The 26171-nt window shown below is 41.1% G+C and overlaps 2 protein-coding genes across 10 annotated transcripts in view; one reads left to right on the top strand and one right to left on the bottom strand.

Moving 5' to 3' along the window:
* The window catches only part of TRIML1 (tripartite motif family like 1), a 53831-nt gene that overhangs the window by 20627 nt on the left and 7033 nt on the right, over positions 1–26171 (bottom strand). The window contains exons 2-4 of the mRNA XM_077848828.1: positions 5416–5507; positions 4683–4759; positions 4009–4064 (exon numbers count right to left, since the gene is read on the bottom strand). Of these exons, the coding sequence (XP_077704954.1) occupies positions 4009–4064; positions 4683–4713 (87 nt within the window). The 5' untranslated portion in view covers positions 4714–4759; positions 5416–5507. The remainder of the gene's footprint in view (positions 1–4008; positions 4065–4682; positions 4760–5415; positions 5508–26171) is intronic.
* Positions 9383–24997, top strand: TRIML2 (tripartite motif family like 2). 9 transcript variants are annotated; one of them, XM_077848821.1, is made up of 8 exons: positions 10474–10489; positions 10573–10589; positions 11796–11891; positions 14741–14932; positions 16001–16141; positions 18172–18194; positions 18368–18468; positions 24319–24997. In XM_077848821.1, coding segments are annotated over exons 1-8 (1161 nt in total). In that variant the 5' UTR covers positions 10474–10488; the 3' UTR covers positions 24909–24997. The 9 variants fall into 9 exon arrangements, with proteins under 9 accessions (XP_077704948.1, XP_077704939.1, XP_077704941.1 ...); XM_077848822.1 differs by lacking the exons at positions 10474–10489; positions 10573–10589; positions 18172–18194 and adding exons at positions 9383–9774; positions 23721–23823 and having other exon boundaries at positions 24319–24612; XM_077848813.1 differs by lacking the exons at positions 10474–10489; positions 10573–10589 and adding an exon at positions 9394–9774.

Genomic DNA, 26171 nt, shown 5'->3' with positions numbered 1-26171 from the left:
TTCCTACTCTCTCTTTCTAGAACTGCCAGTTTTCAGAGAATTGTTTGGGTTTGCAGCTTACCAATATATTCTAGTCCTTTCTTAAAGCCAAGTGGTTTAAAAAGCACAGATGATCTGAGTTTTTCACCACTTTTCCTTGCCTAAGCTCCTCCTAGCATCCCTCTCTGGCAAGGGCAAATACTGAAGTCCTGTCTCATGCCCCTGGAGCTGACTGTAAGATCTGGTCTTTCACACTGGAGAAAATTCTTTGTCTGAGTCTCTGAAATGATGGGCATAAATGGCAAGTTTCACACATATTTTCTTGTAGTTCTTACATAGAGGTCTTTCCCCCCTAGCTTCCACCTTTCTTCCCTAGCTTCATCTCCTATACCCCAGCACTTCCCCTAAAAGTATACAAAAATAAAGATAACCAGAATGATCACCCTAAGTCCCATATCAAGCCATTTGTGCTGGGTCTTCCAGATCTTAACTTTGGCACAATCGATGTATTAAAGGAACCCTCAGCTCTTGATGAAGGATAATTGGAAGAAAGGCAGGCAGGGACGAGCACCCACCCCTCAAGAGTAAACCACTCTTAAGAGATTTTACACCGTCCTGGAAGGAGCCCTCTACCGTTTCCCTTGTGATAGATAGCAAAAAGTTGATTGAATGACAGGCTCATGGAAGGTTAATCAGAATAAAACAGTGGCCAACAAGCTCATAAAAGCCCCTAGATTTACGGGGCATCTGGGTGTCTAAGTTGGTTAAGCATCTGCCTTCAGCTCAGATCATGATCCCCGGGTCCTGGGATTGAGCCTCGAATTGGGTGCCCTGCTCAGTGGAGGGTTTGTTTCTCCCTCTCACTCTCCCCCTTCTTCCCACTTGTATGTTCTCTCCTCTCTCAAATAAAGAAATAAAAATCTTAAAAAAAAAAAAAAAAAAGAATCCTAGACTTTGAAACCCCATGGCAACCTTCTCAGATCCCCTCCCTCTTGGGAGCATTGTTCAATAAACTTTGCTGTGTTTCCCATCACTCTTCTTCTGGTTTACCTCTTCATTCTTCAAAATGGCATGACCAAGAACCAAGGGCACTAAAGAAGAAATCCTGTAACACTAGGAGTAACAGGAAAAAACTAATGGCAGGTTAAGTAAGGTAGAAGTTCTTTTTACTCATCTACTATGTGGAAGGCACTATGGATTCAGAGACCTAGACTCCTATTTATTGTTTCTCTGACATGTATAGCTTTTCCCTTATAGGATATTTGACCCAAGATAGCTGCTAGAGCTCCTGCTATTATGTTCACCAGGCTCTGGTCAAGTCTATTTATAAGGTTGCCTTTTACTTAAAGCCAATAGTTTGGACAATCCTTTATAGCATTTGATGTCAGTCTTTTAACAAGTATACTTCCAGGTCCTGAAAGATGCCCTAGTTATCAGATGACTTTAAGGCATGGAACAGACTTTTTGAGTCCTTGTTTTATTTGAAGGCTTAAAGATGCATATCTAGTAGTGATAATATGCATGTACATCTTAATATCTTGATATGGGGATATTATTGAAAAAAAAATATTTCCTTCCTGAGTAGGGACAAGATAGAGACCAGTGGTTCTCTATCTTGAGCTTTTCTATCTTGAAGTTCTAAGATAAGCATCTCATTAATAAAAACACTAAGTGCCTCAATATAAATTAGTTACCCTATTGTGTACTAAAAGAAATTTAAGGGGCATAAAAATGCTCTATTTCTCATTTCCCTATAACTCCTCTGGACCTCCTCTACCACCTCAGTTGCACATTCCTTTTATAAGAAGGCAATGTTCTTGACTTGAGGAAAGAAAGGATATTCCTGCAGAGAGAAATTTCTTGTTACCACCTTGCTCTTGTGTTTCATACAACTTCTCATATAATGCACACATGTAAACAAAAGACAGTCATAATGATTCTCATTTTGCAAGTGATATTCAGTATTCAGTGGCATGATGAAGGTCATGGCAATGAAGTGGCACAGCCAGAACCGAAATCTACTTTAGTCTGACTTCATCAGTTAGACATGACACTCTTCTCAATGTGTGGCTTTTGGCAAAAATCCGACCTTCATTTGCTCAGGGTCCTAACTGACCCCAGCTATGGCCAGGCCCATTTGTTTTGTTGAAGATATTCTGTGGTTAGAGCAGAGAGGGCTGGTCCCTGTGTTGAACTAGAAGAGGTAAAGGTGACCTCTTCATCTTACCTAGGAGGACTATCTTCCTTTCCAGGAGTAAAAAACTGATAGGTTGGGTTTAGATAAGCACTGATCCACAACAGAAAGGCAACTGTACTATCAAAGCAGTTTGCCATGGGGCAGCCCGGGTAGCTCAGTGGTTTAGTGCTGCCTTCAGCCCAGGGTGTGATCCTGGAGACCTGGGATGGAGTCCCACGTCAGGCTCCCTGTATGGAATGGAGCCTGACTCTCCCTCTGCCTATGTCTCTGCCTCTCTCTCTCTCTCTCTCACTCTGTGTCTCTCATGAATAAAATTATGTCTTTAAAAAAAATAAGTAATTTTTTAAAAAAAGAAGTTTGCCATGAATGTGTCTTCTTAAGTAATATTTTAAGAAAATAGTTGAATGGAGACTTCTGGACCTTTTGGAAGCAGGTCAATGAAAGCTAAGCCCTTGCTTCTGACAGAACCGCCTTGGAAAAGAAGGCAGAGAGCAGCTAGCCCTATCTGAAGAATAACAATGAAATGGCTGATCATGAAGCATATCTCCATTCCTTTCTGAAATGGGATGAGGTGGGTCTACTGCAGCAGAATGAGCCCAGAAGTAACTAATAATAACTTGTTTGGCACCAGTCATATTTGTCCTCCCCAGAAGCTAAGCATATGATACTTGGGGCCCGTGCTGAGGGAACCAGTGGCTAACAAATGTGAAAGGACTGAAATAAGTTGCAAGGACCATGACTCAATCATTTTATTCTCTGACAATGGAGAAAAAAATAATTTTTTAAAGATTTTTATTTATTTATTCATGAAAGACACACAGAGAGAGGCAGGCTCCCTACAGGGAGCCTGATGCAGAACTCCATCCCAGGACCCTGGGATCATGATCTCAGCCAAAGGCAGATACTCAACCACTGAGCCACCCAGGTGCCCTCTCAATTTTTTTTTTTTTTTTTTTTTTTAATCAAGAGCATGCCTGTGTAAAAAGTTAACACGTGAAATGATCTGTGCTCTCTATAATGTTGTTACCCTAGGCCTCCAGAAGAATCTTGTGATAAACTGTAATGCAAACTTGAGGCATTTTCTCTTTTAAACTGGCAAAGTACTTGATTAACGCTTAATAAAGGTAATGAAGTATCATGAAATTTGGCATCAGACAGTCTGTGACTCAAACCCTAGATCTGTAATTTTCTGTTAGGAGTACTTTGGGTCAATTACTTAACCTCTGAATCATCAGCTTTATCAGCTGTAAAATGTGTTCTGATACCACCTGTCTCACAGGACTGTGTGATATATAAATGTATAAAAATTGCTTAGTCCACTATATAACACAATTACTAGAATTAAGTTGAAATATTCTTCTAGAATTAATTACTCATTGCTTAAAAATCTAAAATAGGCTTTAAGAGACTATAAGATGTGAGAATTTTGCTTGATGTTTTGCCTTCTGATGTGAAGACTATGAAGGGTTCCTGTCAAAATGAAATCTTATGAATTATGAAGCTTGGGATCATGAGAATAAATGACAGAGTAATTGGTAAAATCTTCACAGTAGTTGGCTGCTTCAAAGCTTGGAAAAGACTGGGGAGAAAAAAGAGTAAAAAGGAGGTTGTTCTGGCTGAGAAGGAGAGGGGCACAGAAAAATGAGTGTGGTGTATCTGAAAGAGCCTAGGGAATCTGGATTTAGGAGAGGGAGTGTGTAGGAGCGTTGAGATAAAGGGAAAAGATGTATTTAAAATTCTATAGGGTAGAGCAAGGTTTTGGAAAATCAGATAGCAAATGGTGGAATTTCTCATTGTCTTGTCAGCAGATTAAAAAAAAGAAAAAAAATCACCGTAGTTTGATTAGCAGGAAGTTGACTGGTGTGGTGAAAATCTTCCAGAGGCAGAACTGTAAAATTTAGGAAGTTGTTCAGATTTCCTCTCCCATGAGGCCAACTATGAACCATTGGATTGTCCCCTGACCTCCCGTCTGTGACACATTCCTCAAGCTGTTATTTCTGTTCTTGACTTTTCTATCCACAGTTAATGTCATGATCACTTCCTTCAGTAAATATTGAAAACTAACAATGAATTTAGGTATTATTCTCTAACGAAAATACTTAATGATTTAAGATAAAATGGTATGGCTAAAGGGAAAACACAATGAGATTCTAGGGTAATGCCTTGTAGAAGGATTTCTTCCTGTGAAATTACATATATAGTTAATTTAAAAGGGGTGGGGGCTATTATATAGCAGGTACCGTTTAAGACCTTAGAGATAGAACAAAATATTGACCCACCCAAAGAGGTTAAACCTCCCAGCCAAGGTCACTGGCTATTCAGCATTTTCTAGAAGCTCATTAAAATGTAAATTAAGACTCCACCCAGATCTATCAAGTCAGACTAGGGGTGGAGCCCAGAAATCTAATTCAATAAACTCAAATGATTCTAATGCTCACTGAAATTTGATAACTGCTATCCCAGATTTATTATGTGGATAGAATTTGAAACTTCACAGATTTCCTACCTGATGGTGAGAGAGGAGGACCAGAGAGCATCTGAACAGATGAAAGCCCTTGGGTCACCACTATTCTGGCTTTTTCCCTGAAGGGAAATAATCAAGATTACAAAAAAAGGTGAGCTTTTCTCTGAAGACCATTTTCTTGCTCATGGTTTTCTTTAAATGTTTAGACTTGATCTTAACGTTTATGGAAACTTTAATGTGTATATGCAATGTAACCGAATAAAAGAATAAATGAGAAAGCCAGATCAGAGAAAAAAAAAATGAAATGAAGAAAAATGAGATAAGTGTTGGTAACCGTTTAGCACATAGTCAACATTCGAGAAAGACAAATTGTTCTCCAGCTTTTCTTTCTCTTGTTTTCTGTAAAAAATAATCTCTATTCTCTCTGTTCTCTGATTTCCCTTTAACTATGTGATGATTTGATTTAAAACATTTCTTAAAAAATATTTGTTGAGCATCTAGAATGTCAGGTGCAGATACATCTAAGGAACTCTGTAATTTCTTGTGGATGGAGAGTGAGCAACAAATACATTTGTTCATACATAAAATTAGATATGGAAGAAAATGAGAGGATATGAATGGTGGGAGGGTATTTCCATTTGGGTACTTCTAAAAGGGCCTCTCTAAAGTGGCATTTGAGCTGAGAACTGAAGAGAAGAAAAAAGGAACTAGAATTATAAAAATATGAGAAAAGCATTGCCAAGTTTAAAGAGCACAGATGAATTTATTATCATACCTGGAATGGACAATGGCCCAGGGGAAGCTGGAGGTGACATTATATGTAAGTAGGGAGATCACAGAGAATTGGTCAGCCACTTGGATTTTATCCTAAATGTAATGGATAAAAAAGTTGTTAGAAACCTTAATTTAGGTTTAAAATAGTACTCTGGTTGAACCAAGGAGATGGAAGTGCGAGTGGGGGAGGGCTGAACATAGACTAGTTGAGCTGTTCTAAAGGAACACATTTTAAAGTGAGCTGGGGAAAGGAAGGTATTGTTTGAAACTCTGAATACTGTTTTGGATATGGGAATATGGGGCACTTATTTGACATTTAATTGCAAATGAGTTGGAAGTCTTCTATTTAGGTAGAAGATTAAATTGGAGGAAGTGATTTTTGGATAGGTGATCATCTGCAGAGACAACTGGAAATAGAATAAGGGATCAGAATTGACCCTTGAAGCACCCCAAAACATAGAGGTACAAAAGGATGTGAGGTCAAAAAGGGATGCTGAGAAGCAGACCAGTAAAGTGGGAGGGGTATCAGATCTCTAATCTTGATAGCAAAGAGAAGGAAATGTTCCAAGGAGAGGGTCATGGTCAACTTTATTAACTGCTGCTGAGAAAGTCAAGTAAGATAAAGCCAGGAGCAGCTGCTGAATTGTAAACGTGTTCATTTTACAACCGATCAGTCTTTTCAGTTGAGTTGTCTAGGACATGTTCAGGCAAAACACGGGAAACTACAAAGAAGGTTGAAGACTCAAGTGGCAAAAAAAGGAAATTGGAGCAATTCAAAGTGGATGGCAAGTAGAGAGAAAATATTTGCTATTTGTGTATTAACAAGGGAGTGATATTTTCAATGTATAAATATCTCTTAAAGGGAAAAACCTAGTGAAAGAAAATGAGTAAAAGGCTGAAACATGGTTCACAGAAAAAGAAATAAAAATGGTTCTTTAGCATATGAAAATAAAATGTAGGGGCTCCTGGGTGACACAGTCAGTTAAGCAGCCAACACTTGATTTTGGTCATGATCTCTGGGGTCAAGATATCGAGGTCCATGGTGGAAAGCGCAGATTTGGCTTGAGATTCTTTCTCTCTCAGTCTGCCCCTCCTGCTGCTGCTCAGACTCACACACTCTTTCTCTAAAATAAGTAAATAAATCTTAAAAAAAAAGTGAACTGAACGTATGTAAAAATACCATTTCTCACCTACCAAGTGGGCAAAAAGTTTGACATCTTTCTCATATGTTGCTTGGAATGCAAAATTGTGCAACCTTGTGGTTGGGACTCCAGCAAAATGTGCCAAAATTATAGATTAGGTATATTTTCATCAGGAATCCCATTTCTAAGGAATATACCCTTTAATACAAGAGTTCTGAACTTTGGTCTTTTGTGCTTTGCACTCAAATTATTGATGAAGACCCCAAAAAACATTTTGTGTGTTGCACCAATCTGTAGTCACTGTATTTAGAAATTAAAACTGAGTTTTTAAAAACATGTGTTAATTTATTAAAAGTAAACATAACATTTTTTTAATGAGGAATCCCCTCTGAGCAGTTACTAAAAAGAATGGCCTGGTTTTACAATCTTGGAAATCTCTAATTTTTGGTTCATCAGACAGCTATTACTATCTGCTCCAGCATTTAATCTATTGCAATGCTATTTTACTTAAAATATATGAAGAGCATCTGTCCTCACACAAGTACATTGTTGAAAAAGGAGAACATATTCTAATAGCCTTTCTCCAATAATTGTGACTTTTCTTCCTGAAGTCATCAATGAATGTTTCCTTATATTAAAATCCATTGGTGTATCTTATACTCTGCATCCACATTTTACCCTTGCATAATCTTATAACATCATGTGTTGGTCTTTCAGAAAATATTGGTTCACTGAGTTTTCAGACTTTCCAAATGTTGACATATTTCAATATTCAATATCCAAGTCACATTTGTTAATATCACCACCGATTTTATCAGAAAAGAAGCTATCAAAGTCTTGGGGAGCTGTCAAGCTTACAATAGTGGATACAAGTTTTCCAAAGCCAGAATTTTATCATTGACAAGATGCTCAGTTGGTTTCCTTGAAATGACGAGGTCACTCTGTTAGTGTTATCTTCCAAATTGCTACAATCCTGAATAACCACATTTGTCTCATTTGTTCTTTCAACAAAAAATGTGCTATGAAAAAACATGGCTAGTATGGTGTATAATTCAGTTAATAGAAAGTGTGTTTTCTCTGGATAACCACTGTAATCCCGTATGCATCCTAAGTGCTTTATGCATAATTTTCCATTTTGTCACCCAGAACGGTAACTAAATCCTGTACTCCGAAGTTGAATTGTCTTGCTTCATCAAGAAATTAAGAATACCCCTAAGTAGAAAAAAAAATTTGCAAGTGTGTAGAAATTGAAAAATACAATACATGACAACAGTTGGTATTACTTCCTTGACTAATGTTAAGATGCCAACGGTTTTATCTACTATCAGTGTAAATGTCAGTAAAAAAAAAAAAAAAAAAAAAAAAAAAGTGAATCAGGTCTTGGGAACTGCATTTTGAAAACTGCTGCTTTAGTATCCTAACAAATAAAGTCATCCTATATATACAATTAATTAGCTTCAGAATCATAAAATGTTGCATATTCCTAAAAATAAGGTGTGAAAGGGGCAGCAGGTGTAGTCGGAGGCCGGGTTTCAGGGGTAGTGAGAGCATGAGGGGGGCGAGAAGCTAGTGAATCCACAAAGGCAAGTCTGGGGGTCCTGAGGCCTGCCAGGGTCATGTGCTTCCGGAGACACTGTCTGAGGAGCTGGTCAATGAGATGGAACGGGAACAAACGGAAATAGGAATGAGGAGATACATAGATGCTATTAGTACTCCGTGCTGTGGTGTGAATGGCCGCTGCGGCAACAGCTGGAGATGGGATTAGAAAGAACGAGGGCAAGGCCAATTCACTGGGGGAACAGTTTCCCCAATTCCCCTTTTAAGATAATTACAGTGTTTCTGGAGAAGAGAGATTTTATTTTTTTATTTTTTTATTTTTTTTTGCTCAAGGGTTATCGGGATTGTCGGGAAATGGGGATGCAGGAGATTAAGGATGCCTTGTTCTGTTTCTCTAATTTGGAAAAAAAAAAAAAAGGAAGAAGAAAAAGAGAAGGCAGTTTCCCGTTAGTATTTTTGGAAGTGCTTTTTTTTTTTTTAATATATTTTATTTATTTATTCATGAGAGAGAGAGAGAGAGAGGCAGAGACACAGGCAGAGGGACAAGCAGGCCCCATGCAGGGAGCCCGACGTGGGACTCGCTCCCGGGACTCCAGGATCACGCCCTGGGCCGAAGGCAGGCTCTAGACCTCTGAGCCACCTGGGCTGCCCTTTGGAAAGTTTTTATTTGGGGGGGTTGCCTTTATATATTTTTAACCGATTATCTTTTTTTTTTTTTTTTTTTTTCCGATCATCTTTATTCACGGGCCTACTCTCAGTCAACACGTGCCCTGGGCTGTGCGCACCACACTCCCGAGTCGCCCGCACCTGAGGGGCTGCACCCTAACAGGAGCTGGAAAATGGACGCCTCCTTAGACTTGGCCCCCGGGTGCCGCTCCCCCTTAAGGAGGCACTGGAGAGCGGCCGGCATATAATGGTCGGTGCAAGCCCCCAGAGAGGGCGTGCGTCCTTAAATGCTTAAGGCCTGGCTTTGCCTCCCTTGAGGTCCCGGATGTGCCTCCCAAGCTTATCCTTGAAGGGAGTACCTTTTCTTCTTTTTTGTTTTCCTGTCTTTTTCCTTTTTTCAACGCCTTATAGGAAAATGGTGTGCTGTGTGCTCACTCGTGACCATGTTCTCCGCCATTGGCTCTAAATTCTCAGGAAACTTGAGAGCCCCTCCAGTCTGCGGCTGAGCACCTGGTGGCTGCGGACCTGCCAGTCGGGGTGGGCGTCAGGGGTCAGGGGTCGGGGGTCGGGGGTCGGGGGTGGGGGGGCGGAAAGCGGCTGCTGTGGACGCGCAGTGAGGCAGGCCTGTGCGACTGCCCCCAAGTCCGCGGCCCTCGTTTCCGGTCCCAGTGCACGTGGGCGTTCGCGGCCTGGAGGCCCGGGCCATGTCCCGAAGGCTCAGCGCCCAGCGAGGGCAGAACATCCCAGAGGATGCCTGCTGTGAGGAGCACCGGGAGCCGCTGCGGCTGTTCTGTGAGGATGACCAAGCCCTGCTCTGCGGCCGGTGCTTCCGCCCCGAGGAGCACGAGAATCACGTGGTGAACGGAGTGCGGGAGGCTGCAGACCGTTACAGGGTGAGCTTCCGGCGGGCCCGCGGGGAGCCTCCTGCGGCCCCGAGCGCCCGGCCCCGACAGGGTGAGCCTCCTGCAGGCCCCGGAGTGTCCGGATGTCACAGGGTGAGCCTCCTGCAGGCCCCGGAGTGCCCGGATGTCACAGGGGGAGCCTCCTGCAGGCCCCGAGCGCCCGGCCCCGACAGGGTGAGCCTCCTGCAGGCCCCAGAGTGCCCGGATGTCACAGGGGGAGCCTCCTGCAGGCCCCGAGCGCCCGACCCGACAGGGTGAGCCTCCTGCAGGCCCCAGAGTGCCCGGATGTCACAGGGGGAGCCTCCTGCAGGCCCCGAGCGCCCGGCCCCGACAGGGTGAGCCTCCTGCAGGCCCCAGAGTGCCCGGATGTCACAGGGGGAGCCTCCTGCAGGCCCCGAGCGCCCGGCCCCGACAGGGTGAGCCTCCTGCAGGCCCCGGAGTGCCCGGATGTCACAGGGTGAGCCTCCTGCAGGCCCGGGAGCGCCCGGATGTCACAGGGTGAGCCTCCTGCAGGCCCGGGAGCGCCCGGATGTCACAGGGTGAGCCTCCTGCAGGCCCCGGAGTGCCCGGATGTCACAGGGTGAGCCTCCTGCAGGCCCCGGAGTGCCCGGATGTCACAGGGTGAGCCTCCTGCAGGCCCGGCAGTGCCCGGATGTCACAGGGTGAGCCTCCTGCAGGCCCGGCAGTGCCCGGATGTCACAGGGTGAGCCTCCTACAGGCCCCAGAGCGCCCGGATGTCACAGGGGGAGCCTCCTGCAGGCCTGGGAGCGCCCGGATGTCACAGGGTGAGCCTCCTGCAGGCCCCGGAGTGCCCGGATGTCACAGGGGGAGCCTCCTGCAGGCCCCGGAGTGCCCGGATGTCACAGGGGGAGCCTCCTGCAGGCCCCGGAGTGCCCGGATGTCACAGGGTGAGCCTCCTGCAGGCCCGGGAGCGCCTGGATGTCACAGGATGAGCCTCCTGCGGCCGGAGCGCATGACCGTCACACGGTGAGGTTCCTGCGGGCCCCAGGTTGAGCCTCCTGCAGCCAGAGTGCATGGCCGTCACCGGTGAGCCTCCTGCAGGCCCGGGAGCGCCCGGATGTCACAAGGGGAGCCTCCTGTGGGCCCTGGAGCGCCCGGTCGTCACATGGTCAGCCTCCTGCGGGCCCGAGAGACTCGTCGCCGTAGGGTGAGCCTCTTGCGGGCCCTAGAGCGCCCAGCTGTCGCAAGGTGAGCTTCTTCTGAATCCCAGAGCTCCAGGCCGTCACAGGGTGAACCTCCTGCAGGCTCAAGAGCGCCTGGCCGTCACAGTGTGGGCATCTTGCGGGCCCCAGAGCGCCCGCCCGTCGCAGGGTGAGCCACTTGTGGACTCCAGAGCCCCCAGCCGTCATAGGGCAGCCTCCTGCGGGCTCCGGAGCTCCCTGCCGTCACAGGGTGAGCGTCTTGCGGGCCCCCGAGCGCCCGGCGGTCACAGGGTGAGTGTCCTGTGGGGCGCGGAGCGCTCGGACCCAGGCTGCCTCCTCTTACTAGCTGATCTGGAGGACAGAGCTTGCCTATGCCATTCCCATTCCTCCCAGCAGTGTCCTATCAGAGAATGTTAAATGAATACCATATTTAGACAAACTACAGAGCAAAGCCGACCTCGGGCTATTGGCCTTTCAGCTTCTAAGATTAAAAATCTAAAGTTTGGGGGTCCCTGGGTGGCTCAGCGGTTCAGTGCCTGCCTTTTGCCCAGGAGATCCTGGAGACCTGCCATGGATCCCACATCCGGCTCCCTGCGGGGAGCCTGCTTCTCCCTCTGCCTGTGTCTGCCACTCTCTCTGTGTCTATCATGAGTAAATAGAATTTTTTTTTTTTTAAGATTTTTTATATAAGAGTTCTTGCTGCCCCTGGGTGGCTCAGTCGGTAAAGCATCTGATTTCAGCTTGGGCATGCTCTCAGGCTCCTGGGATCAAGACCTAGGTAGGCCTCCCTGCTCAGTGAGGAATCTGCTTGTCCCTCTGCCTCTTCCTTCTCCTCTGTCTCGTGTGTCAGCGCACTCTCTCTCAAATAAGTAAAATCTGAAAAAAAAAAAAAAATCTAACTGTTCTAAAGCAATTACTTTACCTGGAATTCTGTGATCTATTTCTCTGCAGAAATTATTCCAGGGGATATTGAACACATTGAAGAAGAAACTTGAAGTAGCGAAAAGCATATTGGCTGACGAACAGGAAAGAATGGTGATGATTCAGGTCAGTGCTTATTTCTAGTCTGAGCAGGGAATTACCTATAACGTTGGACAGCAAATAACATAAAGTCAGAAGATAAATAACAAAGCAGGGAAAAAAATACTTGAAATCCATAGGTGCAAACAGTGTTCCTTTCTTTACGAATAAAGAGTTGTTGAAAGTCAATAAGGAAAGACTAGACACTCGATAGAAAAATGATCGGAGAAAGGAGATTTCACAGAAGAGAAAATGCTACTGTCTTTTGAACTATAAAAAGATCCTGAACTTTGCTTATGGTAAGAGAAATACAGATTAATTCTTAAATGTGTGAGATGTCATTTGCAACCCTTGATTGACAGGTAAAAAAGATTGATAACACCATTTATACCAATGCCACGGGGGAATGAGCATTCTGAGTACCATTGGTGGCCACATAAACCCTGAAACCATTTAAAAGGCAGTTTGAGAATTACTATCCAAAATAGGGCTAGTCATCTGTTATGCCCACATTTCACTTCTGATTTTACACCTTTTCTTCCTGTTTAGCTCTATTCTGTGCCGGTATCCCAGCTTCTGGGTCTTCATCTTTTCCATTTTTAAAGAAAGTAAATGGCCACATGAGAATGGTAGAGGAGGAGAATTGACTGGCTTTCCAAGAATTTTTCAACTGATCCTCATTTTTTCAGCCTGAAACACCATATATTCAACAGATTTTGGGGTCCCACTGTTTGCCAGGAACTATACTAGGTGCAGGGGATTTAGCAACAGGAGAGGAAAAAAAAATTCTGCCCTTGTGCAACTGAAGGTGAATAAAACAAGGAAAATTGGGATCCCTGGGTGGCGCAGCGGTTTAGCGCCTGCCTTTGGCCCAGGGCATGATCCTGGAGACCCGGGATCGAATCCCATGTCGGTCTCCTGGTGCATGGAGCCTGCTTCTCCCTCTGCCTGTGTCTCAGCCTCTCTCTCTCTCACTGTGTGCCTATCATAAATAAATAAAAATTTTTTAAAAAAACAAGGAAAATTAATGTTATATGGTAAATATTATATATTCTTCAAAAAAAAAAATGATGGGATGTGCTTTGAAATGAAGTGACCTTGTTCAGAAAGTGGCATTTGAGAAAACTCAAGCTGGTCAGGAATTCAGTTACGCAGCTTTGGGAAGGATCTGGTGTGTACTCAGTTGGGGTTGGAAAGGGTATAGAAGCTGGTAGATGAGCTCAGGAGATAAAGGGGCCAATTCATATAGGGCAACTTGAATAGGTTTTTTGTTTTTGTTTTTAGATTTTATTTACTTATTTGAGGTGAGAGAGCATGAGCTGGGAGGAGGGAGGAGAGGTAGAAGCAGACTCCTTGCCCAGGACCCCGGGATCATGATCTGAGCTGAAGGCAGATGCTTAACCAGCTCAGCCACCCAGGTGCCCCAGGGCAGCTGACTTTATTTATTTATTTATTTATTTATTTATTTATTTATTTATTTAACATTTTTTTTCATGACACAGAAATAGAGACATAGGCAGAGGGAAAAGCAGGCTGTCTTTGGGGAGCCCATGTAGGGCTTGATCCCAGGACCCTGAGATCACTATCTGAGCCAAAGGCAGATGCCCAACTACTGAGCCATCTAGGCGTCCCAGGGTAGACTTAAGTGAAATAGAGAAGAAACCTGGGGAAAGTTCTGAACACGGATAGCTTGGTCGAATTTCCATTTTCACAGAAGCACTCTGGTAGCTGAAGTTAGGACTAGACTATTGAAGAATGAGAAGAGGTGAGAATACCTGCCAGGGGACTGTTGCAGTAACCAGGGGCAGGGGCAGGGGCACGGTGAAGGTGGGGGTAGTGGGCAGCCTGGGTGGCTCAGAGGTTTAGCTCCGCCTTCAGCCCAGGGCCTGATCCTGGAGACCCAGGATTGAGTTCCATGTCAGGCCCCGTGCATAGAGCCTGCTTCTCCCTCTGCCTGTGTCTCTGCCTCTTTGTCTCTCTGTATCTCATGAATAAATAAATAAAATATTAAAAAAGAAAAAGAAGGCGGGGTAGTGGTAGAGGTGGTGTGCAGTGGTCAAGTTCTTGATAAATCTCAATTCCATGGAGTCTCGTGAGATGAAGTATTAAGCTGGCTACTCCCAACAAACATCTCTAGCTCAGATTACGAAGTGATAAGCTTGCAGTCCATCTTCCTACTCAGCATTTCTCTATCATTGTCTTTCACTTGTCTAAATGACAACTCAGAATCTGCATATCCATAAACGAGCTGCTAATACACTCTCCACCTGTGGGACCCATCCCTTATTTATTTCATTTTCTCTGTTTTGGCTACTTCGTTCTTCCAGTTGCTTTGTCTAAAAACCTTGGAGTCACCCTTTCATGCCTGTTTTCTCACACTCTCCATTCAAAGTATCAGCAAAAGCCATTTGCCCCATCTTCTAATTTTCCTTGTCTCCTCATCTTTGTCACTGTGATTGTAGATTTCTCAGGTTTTTTTTTTTTTTAAGATTTTATTTATTTATTCATGAGAGACATAGAGAGAGGCAGGCAGAAGGAGAAGCAGGCTCCATGCAACGTGGGACTCGATCCCGGGTCTCCAGGATCACGCCCTGGGCTGAAGGCGGCGCTAAACCGCCGAGCCACCTGGGCTGCCTGATTTCTCAGTTTTTAAGTCAATTAACATTTCCCCATCTTCATTTGTCCTCTAAGATTATGTTGATGGGTTAGTTGATCTTGACTTGAAACTTTCTCTGTCCTTTGTATTTATTCCTCTTATTTCTTCCCCTGTACCTTATATTTCCTTGTGTTTATATTGGAATTGGAGATGGAAAGTGACCATAAATATTTATCTGTGGGGTTGAACTTGAAGTCTATCATATCTGTGTTTGATGAAGGGAGAAGAGCAGGATTTTAAAGAGATGATTGAGTCTGAATATAGGATAAGGTTCCGGTTGATGGTTGAAGAGGAGATGAATGTTCAGAGCCAGCAAGGGTGCATATTCAACCCCAGCATGAGGGAAGACAATCAGAATCAGCTGATGGAGTTTGCCACGGAGTTGAAGGAGAAGTCCCAGGAAACACTACAGGTGAGATAGGGAAAACTGCATGCCCATAGTGTTTGGGAAATGAGAGAAAGAAGAGCTGAGCATTATGCTGATTCTAGAATGAGACATCCATTGACAACCACACATGCATTGAAAGAATGTATATATTCTCCCAGCCGTTCTATATCTGATCATTGACCTTATAAATACACTTATGTGCATATAAAAAGATGTAAGAATAAGGGAATGCTGTAGTCTTTGAAGCCAGACTGATGAGGTTCCTATCTGGCTTCTGCTATTTTACGAGTATCTATCTGGCTACTTTAACTTGTACACGCGTTTAACCTGTGACTTCATTTCCTTAGCTATAAAATGGGGATAACACCCCTAGTTTATAATACTGTTGTGAGGATTGAGTGTGATAATCTACATGAAGCTCTTTAAACAGTGTTTGTATGTATTATGTAGTCAATACTATTAGGCATTATTATTAACATTACGATAGCAAGAGATTAAATGCAACCTATATCCATCAGTAAAGGACTCTCAAATTATATTATGTATTTTCAGTGGAATGCTTTACAGCATTTAGTAAAGATAACAAAGCTTTATGTGTACAGATAAGAAAATTGTCTCCGAAAGCATATTTATTAAGAAAAAAAAAACAAGCTGTGATACCAGCAATAGGGTATAATGTGCATCATTTGTGTTCTTGAAAAAACAGCTTTTGTGCTTACATGGAACATCTTTGTACGGATAAAAAAACATCAGTGGCTTGATTATTTCTTACTGAGTTATTAAATTATTAGATTCAAATCTTAAGGATATAGGAAACTTCTTAACAAAATGGCACAGGAAAATAATGTGATCTGTTTTAGTGTCGTTTTCTGAATAAGTGGACTGCATGACACTCCTTCCATGTCAACATAAATATATTGTGTCAAAGAATCAAGTTTCAGTTGAGGTGTCTTAACACAGGGGGTATTGGGCCTTATCTAATCATATGTATTTCTGGAGTGGCAGGCAGCAAAGTGGGTTTAGGAGGTGGTTGAATTAGTGAATAAAATAAATTACCACTTGTTAAATACTAATAAGGAGATGCTTTTGCAGAGACTGAATGATTTGGGGAAAGAGAACATGAATAAACTGAAGGAGAGTGAAGTCAGGCTTTCTGAACAGATCTGCAGCCTCCAAAGAATCACTGCAGAGCTAGAAAAGAAGTGTGGGGAATACACCCTAGCATTGCTCCAGGTAAGATTCCAGAAATCTTCACTACAGGATTTGAGAAATAAGAAGTGGACAGTATCCATTAGGGATCAGTTCTAGAATAGTCAAGGGTTTTCAAACATACATGGAGGCTGTATAGTTATTTTCCAGGCATCAAAAGCATTATAAATTGTCTAAAATTTTAGTGTAGTGGAGAGCTAATTTAATATGAATTCTCACCTTGAGGCTATCAATAATGAGTTTGAATTAAGATGTCCCTTGATAGGGTAAAAAATTGGTTAGTCGAATTATGTGTGATACATCAGTACAGTAGAATATTTGCAACCAGAAAAAAAGAATGAAGCAACTCCATAGTGGTAAAAGTTATTTTCAGGATCTTTAGTTAAAGTAAAGCATGCGGAACTGCTTTTTGTTTGGTTTTGGTGAATATGTGTCTATGTATAGACATATGCTCGTTAACATTCACAGACTGCCTTTGGCAAAATAAACATGAAGATTAGAACACAAACATTGAGCGGTAACCTTGGAAAAACAAGGGTGAGATTTATTTGTATAGTATTGCATATTTTAAGCCTTGTAACATGCATTACCTTCCAACAAGTAAATTATTATCTTTTTAAGACTCTATCCATCTCCCCCTGCCGCAGTGCTCATGTTTATAAAGTGAGGGCTCTTATTTTAGAAGCACTTACACATAAATCATTAGGTTCTCTACTAGGGCCAGACATACTACCAGACAGGTAAGGTAGGTGTGATTCAGTTATGCTCAGCTTCTGACCTAGCGCCATCCACCATCCCCAGTTTATTAGCAGGCTTCTTCACCTCCTCAACTCTTGTTATCCACAGCTTAAAAAGCAAGTAAAGGGGCAGAGTTTGATTGATGACCATTCTGGGTAAGATGGCTGAGGTGAGGTATGGACAATATGTCCCTTGGGAAATGGAGATCAAAACCACAGTGAGATAGATCCTCTCAACTGTTAAAATGGCTATCAGCAATAAGAGACGGTGGGTGCTGCTGAAGATGTGGTATGAAGGGAGCACTTGATACCAAGTACCAAGGGATTCCTACTTGGTAAGAATATAGATTGGTCCGACCCCTACGGAAAGTGATAATAGAGATACCTCAAAAAATTAAAAATAGATTTACCATATGATCCAGCAATTCCGCTTCTGGGCATATGCTCAAAGGAAACAAAAACAGGATTTCAGAGAGATGGATGCACTCCCAATTTTGGAAATAACCCAAATGCCCATTAACAGAATGAATGGAAAAATGTAGTATATATACACAGTGGAATATTTTTCAGCTATGAGAAAGGAAAATATCCTCCCATCTGTGACAACATGGGTAGACCTTGAGCAACTGTGCTTTAAGCAAGATAAGTCAGAAAGACGGCTATTATGTGATGTCACTTACATGTGGAGTCTAAAAAAGTTAAACCTGTTTAAAAAAAACGGAAGTAAAATGCTACTTAATGGGGTAGTGGTGGAGGGGCATTGGTAAGCAAGATGGTGTTTCTGGGTAAAAACTTATAATGAATAGTAGTAAACCATAGAGATGTAATGCATGGTATAAGGGATATATCAAATGATATAGTATTATGATTGTATGATATAGATATTGCCATGTCAGCAATCATTATAATATTACAAGTGTATCAGAATAACACACTATACACCTTAAACTTAATAGCACATGTCAAATTTCTACAATAAAAGAAGGAAAAAAAGACATCCGGGTTAAATATAAAAGTTGCCAGCATATCATTGGATTCATCAGGTGTCAGATTCCATATTAAATGACTATGTAGTCCATGACTATAATAAAATGAAAAAAAAAAAAACCAGACATTTCCTTTGGGAATACAACAATGATTTCAACCATTTTTCTGACTTCTATTCAGTGTTAAAATTTGATATCTGAGAATTAGCACCACAAAGCTGGGGAAATTACATACAAATCAAGTTTCATTATTAGAAGATAGTTTTCAGGAGCGCAGCTCGTAAGAGGTGTGGCTTGAATAGTGTAACCTTATCTCTTTTTCATCCTGTAGAATGCGAGATGCTCTGTGGAAAGGTAAGTTTTCCTTTTGGAAACATTGGGATGGGATTTAGGGTTTGATATGTGAGCATACGGGAATACAGATGTTGGCCTAAGTGAGGATCAGGAGGTCATGTAATGACATCCATCCTCTGAATGTGGGGGCTCAGGGTCTGCACAGGTAACTGAGATTGTCCTTTCTTTAATAGGAGCGAGTCACTACTGCTTCAGTGTCTGGAGCCTGCCCAAATCACAGACCTGAGTTTATGCCAAGTGACAGGAATGAGTGGAATGCTCAAAGTTCTCCAAAGTAAGTTGACACACATTCATGATTACAAGGCATTTGATTTTGTATTTGAGAACCAAGTGAACATCCTACCATAAATAGAAATAGATTCCAGAGAACTTAAGGATTTAAAAAGACTGGAGAGTTTAATATACTATACACATTGGATAACTATCAAGAAAATAATTGTACAATCTTTTGTTGAAAGGCTTTCCTTTGCATATCCTTTCCCACTTTCCCAAGCCTGAAATGTGATCCCGAGCAGAGTCTAATAGGGGGAAAAAAAAATTCTAGGGAAAAAATGTTGGCGCCTGGGTGGCTCAGTCAGTCAAGCATCCAACTCTTGATTTTTGACTCAGGTCATGATCTCAGGATGCTAGGATGAGTCTGTTGAGCTCTGTGCTCAGCAGGGAGTTGGCTTGAGGATTCTCTCTCTCCCTCTTCCTCTGCACACCCCCCCCCCCCACATGATCGTGCTCTGTCTCTCTGTCTCTCTCTCTCTCTGTCTCAAATAAGCAAATAAGTCTTTTAAAAAATGGCAGCATGTATAATGAAAGACTTCCTACCCCATAGTTCTGCCTTTTCTGGAATGTCCTGTCGCTGGATCCATACAATGTGTGGCCTTTTGTGTCTGGCTTTTTCCACGTAGCCTAAAGCATTTGAGGCACATCCAGGTTTGTTGTGTGTATCAGTAGTTTATTCCTTTTTGTTATTGTGTGGTACTCCATTGTATGAATATACCACAGTTTATTCTTTTGCAATTCCAAGGCCACTGAGTGTTTCCAAATTTATGCTGTAAATAAATTTGCAGTCTTATGGACATGACTTCATTTCTTTTGGTTGCATATATAGGAAAGAGATTATAAAATTTGTTTTCCAAACTGGCTGTGTCATTTTGCATTCCCACTGGTAATGCATCAGATTCAGTTGCTCTGCATCCTCACTAGCATTTGGTATTGTCATTCATTCATTCATTCATTTAAAGCGGACGTAATAGATATGTAGTTGTATATCACTTTAAATTTTAATGAACTTCTGAAATAACTAGTGATGTTGAGCATATTTTCATGTGTTTATTTGCACTTTATTGTCTCTTTGAAGTGTATCTATAAACATTTTCACTATTTTTAAATTTTCTCTTGTATTTAGTGTTGTGATTTCTTTATATATTCTAATTACCAGTCTTTTATCCTATATTTTTTGCATATGTATCTCCCACTCTGTGATTTATATTTTTTTTTATTAAGGTCTTAAATTTTAATTCTAGTATTGCCATCGTACGGTGTTACATGCTCTATTTCCAACCATGTTGTTGCACAATGGCAAGATTTCATTATTTTGTATGGTTGAGTAATACCCCCTCTTTATCCATTCATCAGTCAATGGATGCTTGGGCTGCTTCCATCTTTGCTACTTTAAAAAAGGGATGCATTTGTCCCTTGGAATTAGTGTGTTTGTTTGTTTTTTTTATTTTGAGGGGCAAATACCCAGTAGTGTGATTATTAGATTGTAGGTAGTTCTATTCTTAAGTTTTTGAAGAACTTCGATATTGTTTTCCACAGTGGCTGCACCAGTTTGCATTCCTACCCACAGTACACAAATGTTCCTTCTCCATATCCTCACCAATACCTCTTGTTTCTTGTGTCATTGATTTTAGCCATTCTGATAGGTGTGAGGTGATAATCTTGTAGTTGGGATATGCATTTCCCTGATGGTAAGTGATGTTGAACATCTTTTCACGTGTCCGTTGGCCATCTGTATGTCTGATTTGGAGAATGTCTGTTCTTGTCTTTGGCCCATTTTTTAATTGGATTTTTTGGTTTTTGGGTGTTGAGTTGTATCAGTTTATATATTTTGGATCCTAACCCTTTATCATATTTGTCATTTGTAAATATCTTCTCCCATTCAGTAGGTTGTCTTTTATTTTGTTGATTGTTTCTTTCACCGTGCAGAAACATTTTATTCTTAATAATAGTCCCAATAGTTTATTTTTGCTTTTCTTTCCTTCGCCTCAGGAGACCTATCTAGAAAATATTGCTATGGCCAATGTCAGAGAAATTGCTGCCTCTGTTCCCTACTAGGATTTTTATGGTTTCTTCTCTCACATTTAGGTCTTTTATCTGTTTTGAGTTTTTTTATATAGTGTAAGAAGGTGGTCCAGTTTCATTCTTTTGCATGTAGCTGTTGAATTTTCCCAAAACGATTTGTTGAAGAGTCTGTCTTTATCCCATTGCATATTCTTTTCTGCTTTGTTGAAGATTAATTGGCCATATAATTCTGGGTTTATTTCTGGGTTTTCTATTCTGTTCCATTGATCTATGTATCTGTTTTTGTGCCAGTACCATACTGTTTTGATTACTATAGCTTTGTAATATAACTTGAAGCCTGGAATTGTGACACCTCCAGTTCTGTTTTTCTTTTTCAAGATTGCTTTAGCCATTTGGGGTCTTTTGTGGTTCCATACAAATTTTAGGTTTGATTGTTCTAGTTCTTTGAAAAATGCGATTGGTATTTTAAAAGAGGTTGCTTGGAGTAGTATATATATTTTAACAATATTTGTTCATCCAATTCATGAGCATGGCATATTTTTCCATTTCCTTGTGTCATCTTCAATTTGTTTGATCTGTGATTCCTATTTTCATTTACCTAATATTGTCTTTTGAAGATGTTTGCATTTTTTATATCCTAACAAATCCTTTACTACCCAAACAAAGATTTTTCTTCTAGAAGTTTTGGTTTTTACATTTAGGTCTGTTACACTTTTGGAATTATATATGACTCAAAATCTGGTGCAACTCCCCACCCCTGCCTTTTTTGTGCATGTGTATATCCAGTTGTTCCAGCATAATTTGGCAAAAACACTGTTCCTCATTGAATTTACTTGTTAACACTTTTGTTGAAAATCAGTTGGCATGTACAAGCCAGGTCTACATTGACTCTAATAGGTCCATTGATCATTGTGTTTATCCTGTTGCTAGTACCACACTGGCTTGAATTTTACTCATAGGAAGTCGTAAAATTGGCATGAGAGTTCTCCAAATTTGTTCTTTTAAAAATAATTTTGGTGAGGGACACCTGAGTGGCTCAGGAGTTGAGCACCTACCTTTGGCCCAGGGTGTGATCCTGGAGTCCCGGGATCGAGTCCCACATCCGGCTCCTGCATGGAGCCTGCTTCTCTCTTTGCCTGTGTCTCTGCCTCTCTCTGTGTGTGTCTCTCATGAATAAGTAAATAAAATCTTAAAAAAATAATAATTTTGGCTAAAATCAGCTTATTGGCTTCTATAAGAAAATTGGAGACTTCAACTGGTATTGCATTATATGTATAGATTAATTTGGGATAAAATGATATATTTTTATTTAGGTCTTTGATCTCACTTATCAGTGTTTTGAACTTTTCAGCAAACCCATATTGGGCATACTAGATGGATCCCTAAGTATTTTATTTTTATTAGTGCTAATATCCATTTCTAATTGAAATTGTATTCATTTCTAATTTATTGCTAGTATATAAAAATATTTGTATATATTTACATTGCATCTTATGACAATGCTAAATTCATTAGATCTAGTGGCTTTTTTATAGATGCTTTGGGATTTTCTACAAAGATACTCAGGTAATCTATTAATACAGGCAGTTTTATTTCTTTCCAATATGTAAGCCTTTTCTACATATTTCTCACCTTGTTGTACTGGTTGTAGGACTTCTAATGTTGAATAGAAGCAGTGAGAAACATTTGTCTCATTGTTGATCTTATAGTACAAGAAAGCATTAAGTCTTTCACCTTGAACTTTGATGTTGGCTATAGGTTTTTTATAGTTGCCTTCCATCAGGTTAAGGAAGTTCTCCTTCTATTCCTGGTTTGTTAAAACTTTTTATCATGAACAGATGTTGAATATTAGATGATATTTCTGTATCTACCAAAATATTCCTAATTTTTCCTTATGTATTAATATGGTAAAATATATTTTTTCTTATGTTGGCCCAGCCTTGCATTCCCAGAATAAACTCTTGGTAATGATGTTTTATCCATTTTACATATTACTGGGTTCAATGTGCTAATTCTGTAAGAATTTTTGCATTTATGTTTTTAAAGATTTTTTTAATATTTATTAATGAGAGGCACAGAGACAGAGAGGCAGAGAGACACAGGCAGAGGGAGAAGCAGGCATCACGCAGGGAGCCTGACGTGGGACTTGATCCCAGGTCTCCAGGATCAGGCCCTGGGCTGAAGGCGCCACTGGGGCATTTATGTTAATGAGGCATTGATATGTAGCTTTCTTTTAATCATCCACAGACACTTTAATTTTATTTTCATTTCTAGATAATCTGTTCTTTGTCAAATCCATTTGGTCTTGCTTTTTTAGCTTCTTATATCCTATAGACATTTTTTAAAAATAAATTTATTTTTTATTGGTGTTCAATTTGCAAACATATTTTTTAAGCTTTCTTTTTCCTTAAAACATGTATGCAAAAATTATTTTAGCTCTGTGCCTAGTAATTCCAATATCTAAAGTTATTCAGATTTATTTCTGCTAGTGTCACTCAGTAGTGCCTTCTCACTCTGGGTGGGGGTTTGATTTTTTAACAGCAAGCTTCGCTTTTTTCCTTGGATATTCTTTTTAGAAATTGAGTCCAAGAATGAATCTATGCATTATTCCAGAGAGAATTTGCATTTGTTTCTGCCGATCTTCTGGAAATACTAAAAGCCTGGGACAACTCAAATTTAAATTTCAGGGCTTATGGCTTTTAAGACCACCCTAATAATGATAAGAATTGGGCTTGAAGTCCAGAAATTGAAGTTCATTTGGCAACAAAACTTGCCGCCGTATTAGATATTAAAGTGGGAAATAACAGACTACTCTGGGCTTTATGGTTTAGCAACTGAAGAAATTAAGCATGCTATTAACTGATGTAGAAACCAGAAAGGGGTAGTTTGGAAGTTCCATTTTGGACATAGTATGTGTGAAATGCCTGTGTTATTTCTAACTGGTATTTGGTAACATCTTTATGAAGTAAGCCTTAAATATATAGAAGGTATTGAAAACTGAGGCTAGGCGAAGTCACCTAGGGAGAAAGGAGTACAAGTTGTAAAAAGGAAGAGCTAGTCTTAAGCCCTGAGAAATCACAATATTTAATGGTTGAGGAGAAAGAGAGAAGAGAAGGAACAGTTCGAGATATGAAGGCAACTGTCACTTTCATTCAAGTGTAAGAAATCACATTGAGCTTCCTTGTTCTCAGCTTGATTTTTTTTTTTTTTTCTGGAGGATTCCCACAGGTTTTTCCAGCCTCTACTAATATGTTCTTTTGATTTACCCAATATCAAGAGCCTGCTGGCAACAATTTCTAGGCATCTGTGTCATACTCTGGTAATATTTAAGGTGAGAGCATTTCAGTCCCAGGGAAAAGCCAGGAATCCCAGGGAATCAAGGCCAGTAACAGGGAAAAGCCTGCTCTGTTAGGAGATTTTAATAAATCTTTAGGGGAACAAAGCCTGGAGTTCAGGCTTGGAGATCTTTATGGGGAGTAGAGCTGGCCCCCAGCTGGTACATGATGAGGATTGGATACTGTTTTTACAGCCTGCCAAAGTTCCTATCTGGTCTGACAGGTACTTGTAAACCTTTGTGTAGTTCGTTACTCTTCCTCCTCAGATTGCATCTCCTTCCATTCTCCTATCCACCTTTTCTTCTGTGATGTCCAGTTCTTGAAACAAAGCTCAGAAGTTCCCTTTCCTGAACTAGTAGATAGCCTCTTCCTTTTCTGTGCCTGTGACTTGTACCCATTTGTTGGCATGCCTCTTCATGTTAGAAATCCTCAGTCTTTGGTGGTGGCATGGATGACTTACTGAATGCAACTGAGTTTCTCTCTCCCTGCAGGAGCTGTCACTTTGGATCCTAATACAGCTCATCCCTGTCTGGTCTTATCTGAGGATCGGAGAAGTATATGTCTCAGGAATGTCCAGCAGGATGTGCCTGACGGCCCCGGGAGGTTCATCTTCGAGGCCACCGTGTTGGGGGTAGAGAGCTTCACTTCAGGGAGGCACTACTGGGAGGTGGATGTGGAAAAGGCAACCAGGTGGCTGTTGGGGATATCTGAAGACTCTGGCAGTGGACACAGTGACCTACCCACTGCTGCCAGAGATAAAGTCTTACTCATAGGTTCTAGGATGGGAACTAATTACACGTTCTGGGTCTTTCCCCCTCTGAAGAAGGTCTCCTTGAGGGGAGAGCAGATGCACAAAGTTGGAGTCTTCCTAGACTGCAAGTATGGGCAGTTATCCTTCTATGATGTGACAGATAGATCTCTCATTTATAATTTCTCTTCTCTTACCTTCCGGGGAGCTGTCAGACCCATATTTTCTCTTTGTATCCCAACTGGAGGCACAAATTCTGACTCACTCAGTATTTGCTGTCCTCATGTTGCGTCTTGTGATGTTACTGTTAGCCCACAGGCTTCCTCAGCATGAAATCTAAGACTACTAGGGGCCAGGAAGTGAAGAGCTTGACTTTGTAAAAGGATCTATATAAAGTAATCCAATAAAAGTTTCTAACACTTGATTGAGTTGGAATACAGTTCATTACCCCAGAGCTTTTACATTCAAGAGGCTTTCAACACCTATTTAGTGAAAGAGGTTACATTGAACCTGAGTCATGAATGATAATAGTGGAAACACCCTACACTAATTTGAACAATAAATGCATATGCAGCATAAAATTGGGAGCTTACAAAAGTAATATAGTCTGGAAGTTCTAGCACTAAGTTAAGTACTCTTGCAATTTCTGAAAACATGATTAAATATAATCAAGACTAGGTTTGAGGATATCCTCTCAGTGACATATGAAATGAAGACATCTTATGACTGATCCTATTACTGATGGTGTCAAGACTTCCTAATATCATTCCAGAGAACTTCATTTCCCTGGGTACTCTATCTGGGTGGGGAGGAGGTGTCACAGAAAATACAAATATTTTAAAATTATTTTTTTCAACGTATTCTACTCCTGTCTTACAAGGAAAATTAGATTTCTTAAAAGAAGCCTGATAATTCAATGCTTTGATACAAGCAGTATGTGTATTGTACTTTCTCTCATCTTTCTCTGTTTGATGATCCACTGAAAAGTTTTTTCCTGCAGCCTTGCTTGGGTGGTTCTACAATGCTGAGAAGATGACAATGTTTAAAGAGGGACTTTTATGTAAAAGATTTGTCCTACTTTATTTCCCTTAGTATTTTTAACAACCTATAAGTATATATTAATCTTATTCCTCATGTAGAAGTAGACACAGAGGTGATTTAATGTTCCTAAAGTCACACAGCTATTAGTGTTCAGTAAGTAACCAGGATAAGGAATTAAGTCTGGATCATGGAATCAGAAAGCCAGCTCTGTCTCAGGTCCTGTTTCTTAAACAGTAGGTTCCTGTGTATGATAAGGTAGGTCGGTGGTCTCATTCAAGTTTCCTAAAAAATGCAAGCTGGTTTCTACAGGAAGTGGTGGAAACATTTATATTTGTTTATATATATATATATATATATATATTTATATTAGAGTATGAAGGCACCTGGGTGGCTCAGTTGGTTAAACATCTGCCTTAGGCTCAGGTCCTGATCCCAGGATCCTGGGATGGATCCCCATATTGGGCTCCCTGCTCAGGGACCCTGCTTCTCCCTCCTCTGCAGCTCCCCCTGATTGTGCTCTTTCTTTCTTTCTCAAGTAAATAAATAAGATCTTAA

The sequence above is a fragment of the Canis aureus genome, chromosome 15 (genome assembly GCF_053574225.1).
Source record: "Canis aureus isolate CA01 chromosome 15, VMU_Caureus_v.1.0, whole genome shotgun sequence".
Taxonomy (NCBI): domain Eukaryota; kingdom Metazoa; phylum Chordata; class Mammalia; order Carnivora; family Canidae; genus Canis; species Canis aureus.
Note: the sequence above shows the minus strand (reverse complement) of the source record. Positions and strands in the feature narration are given on the sequence as shown.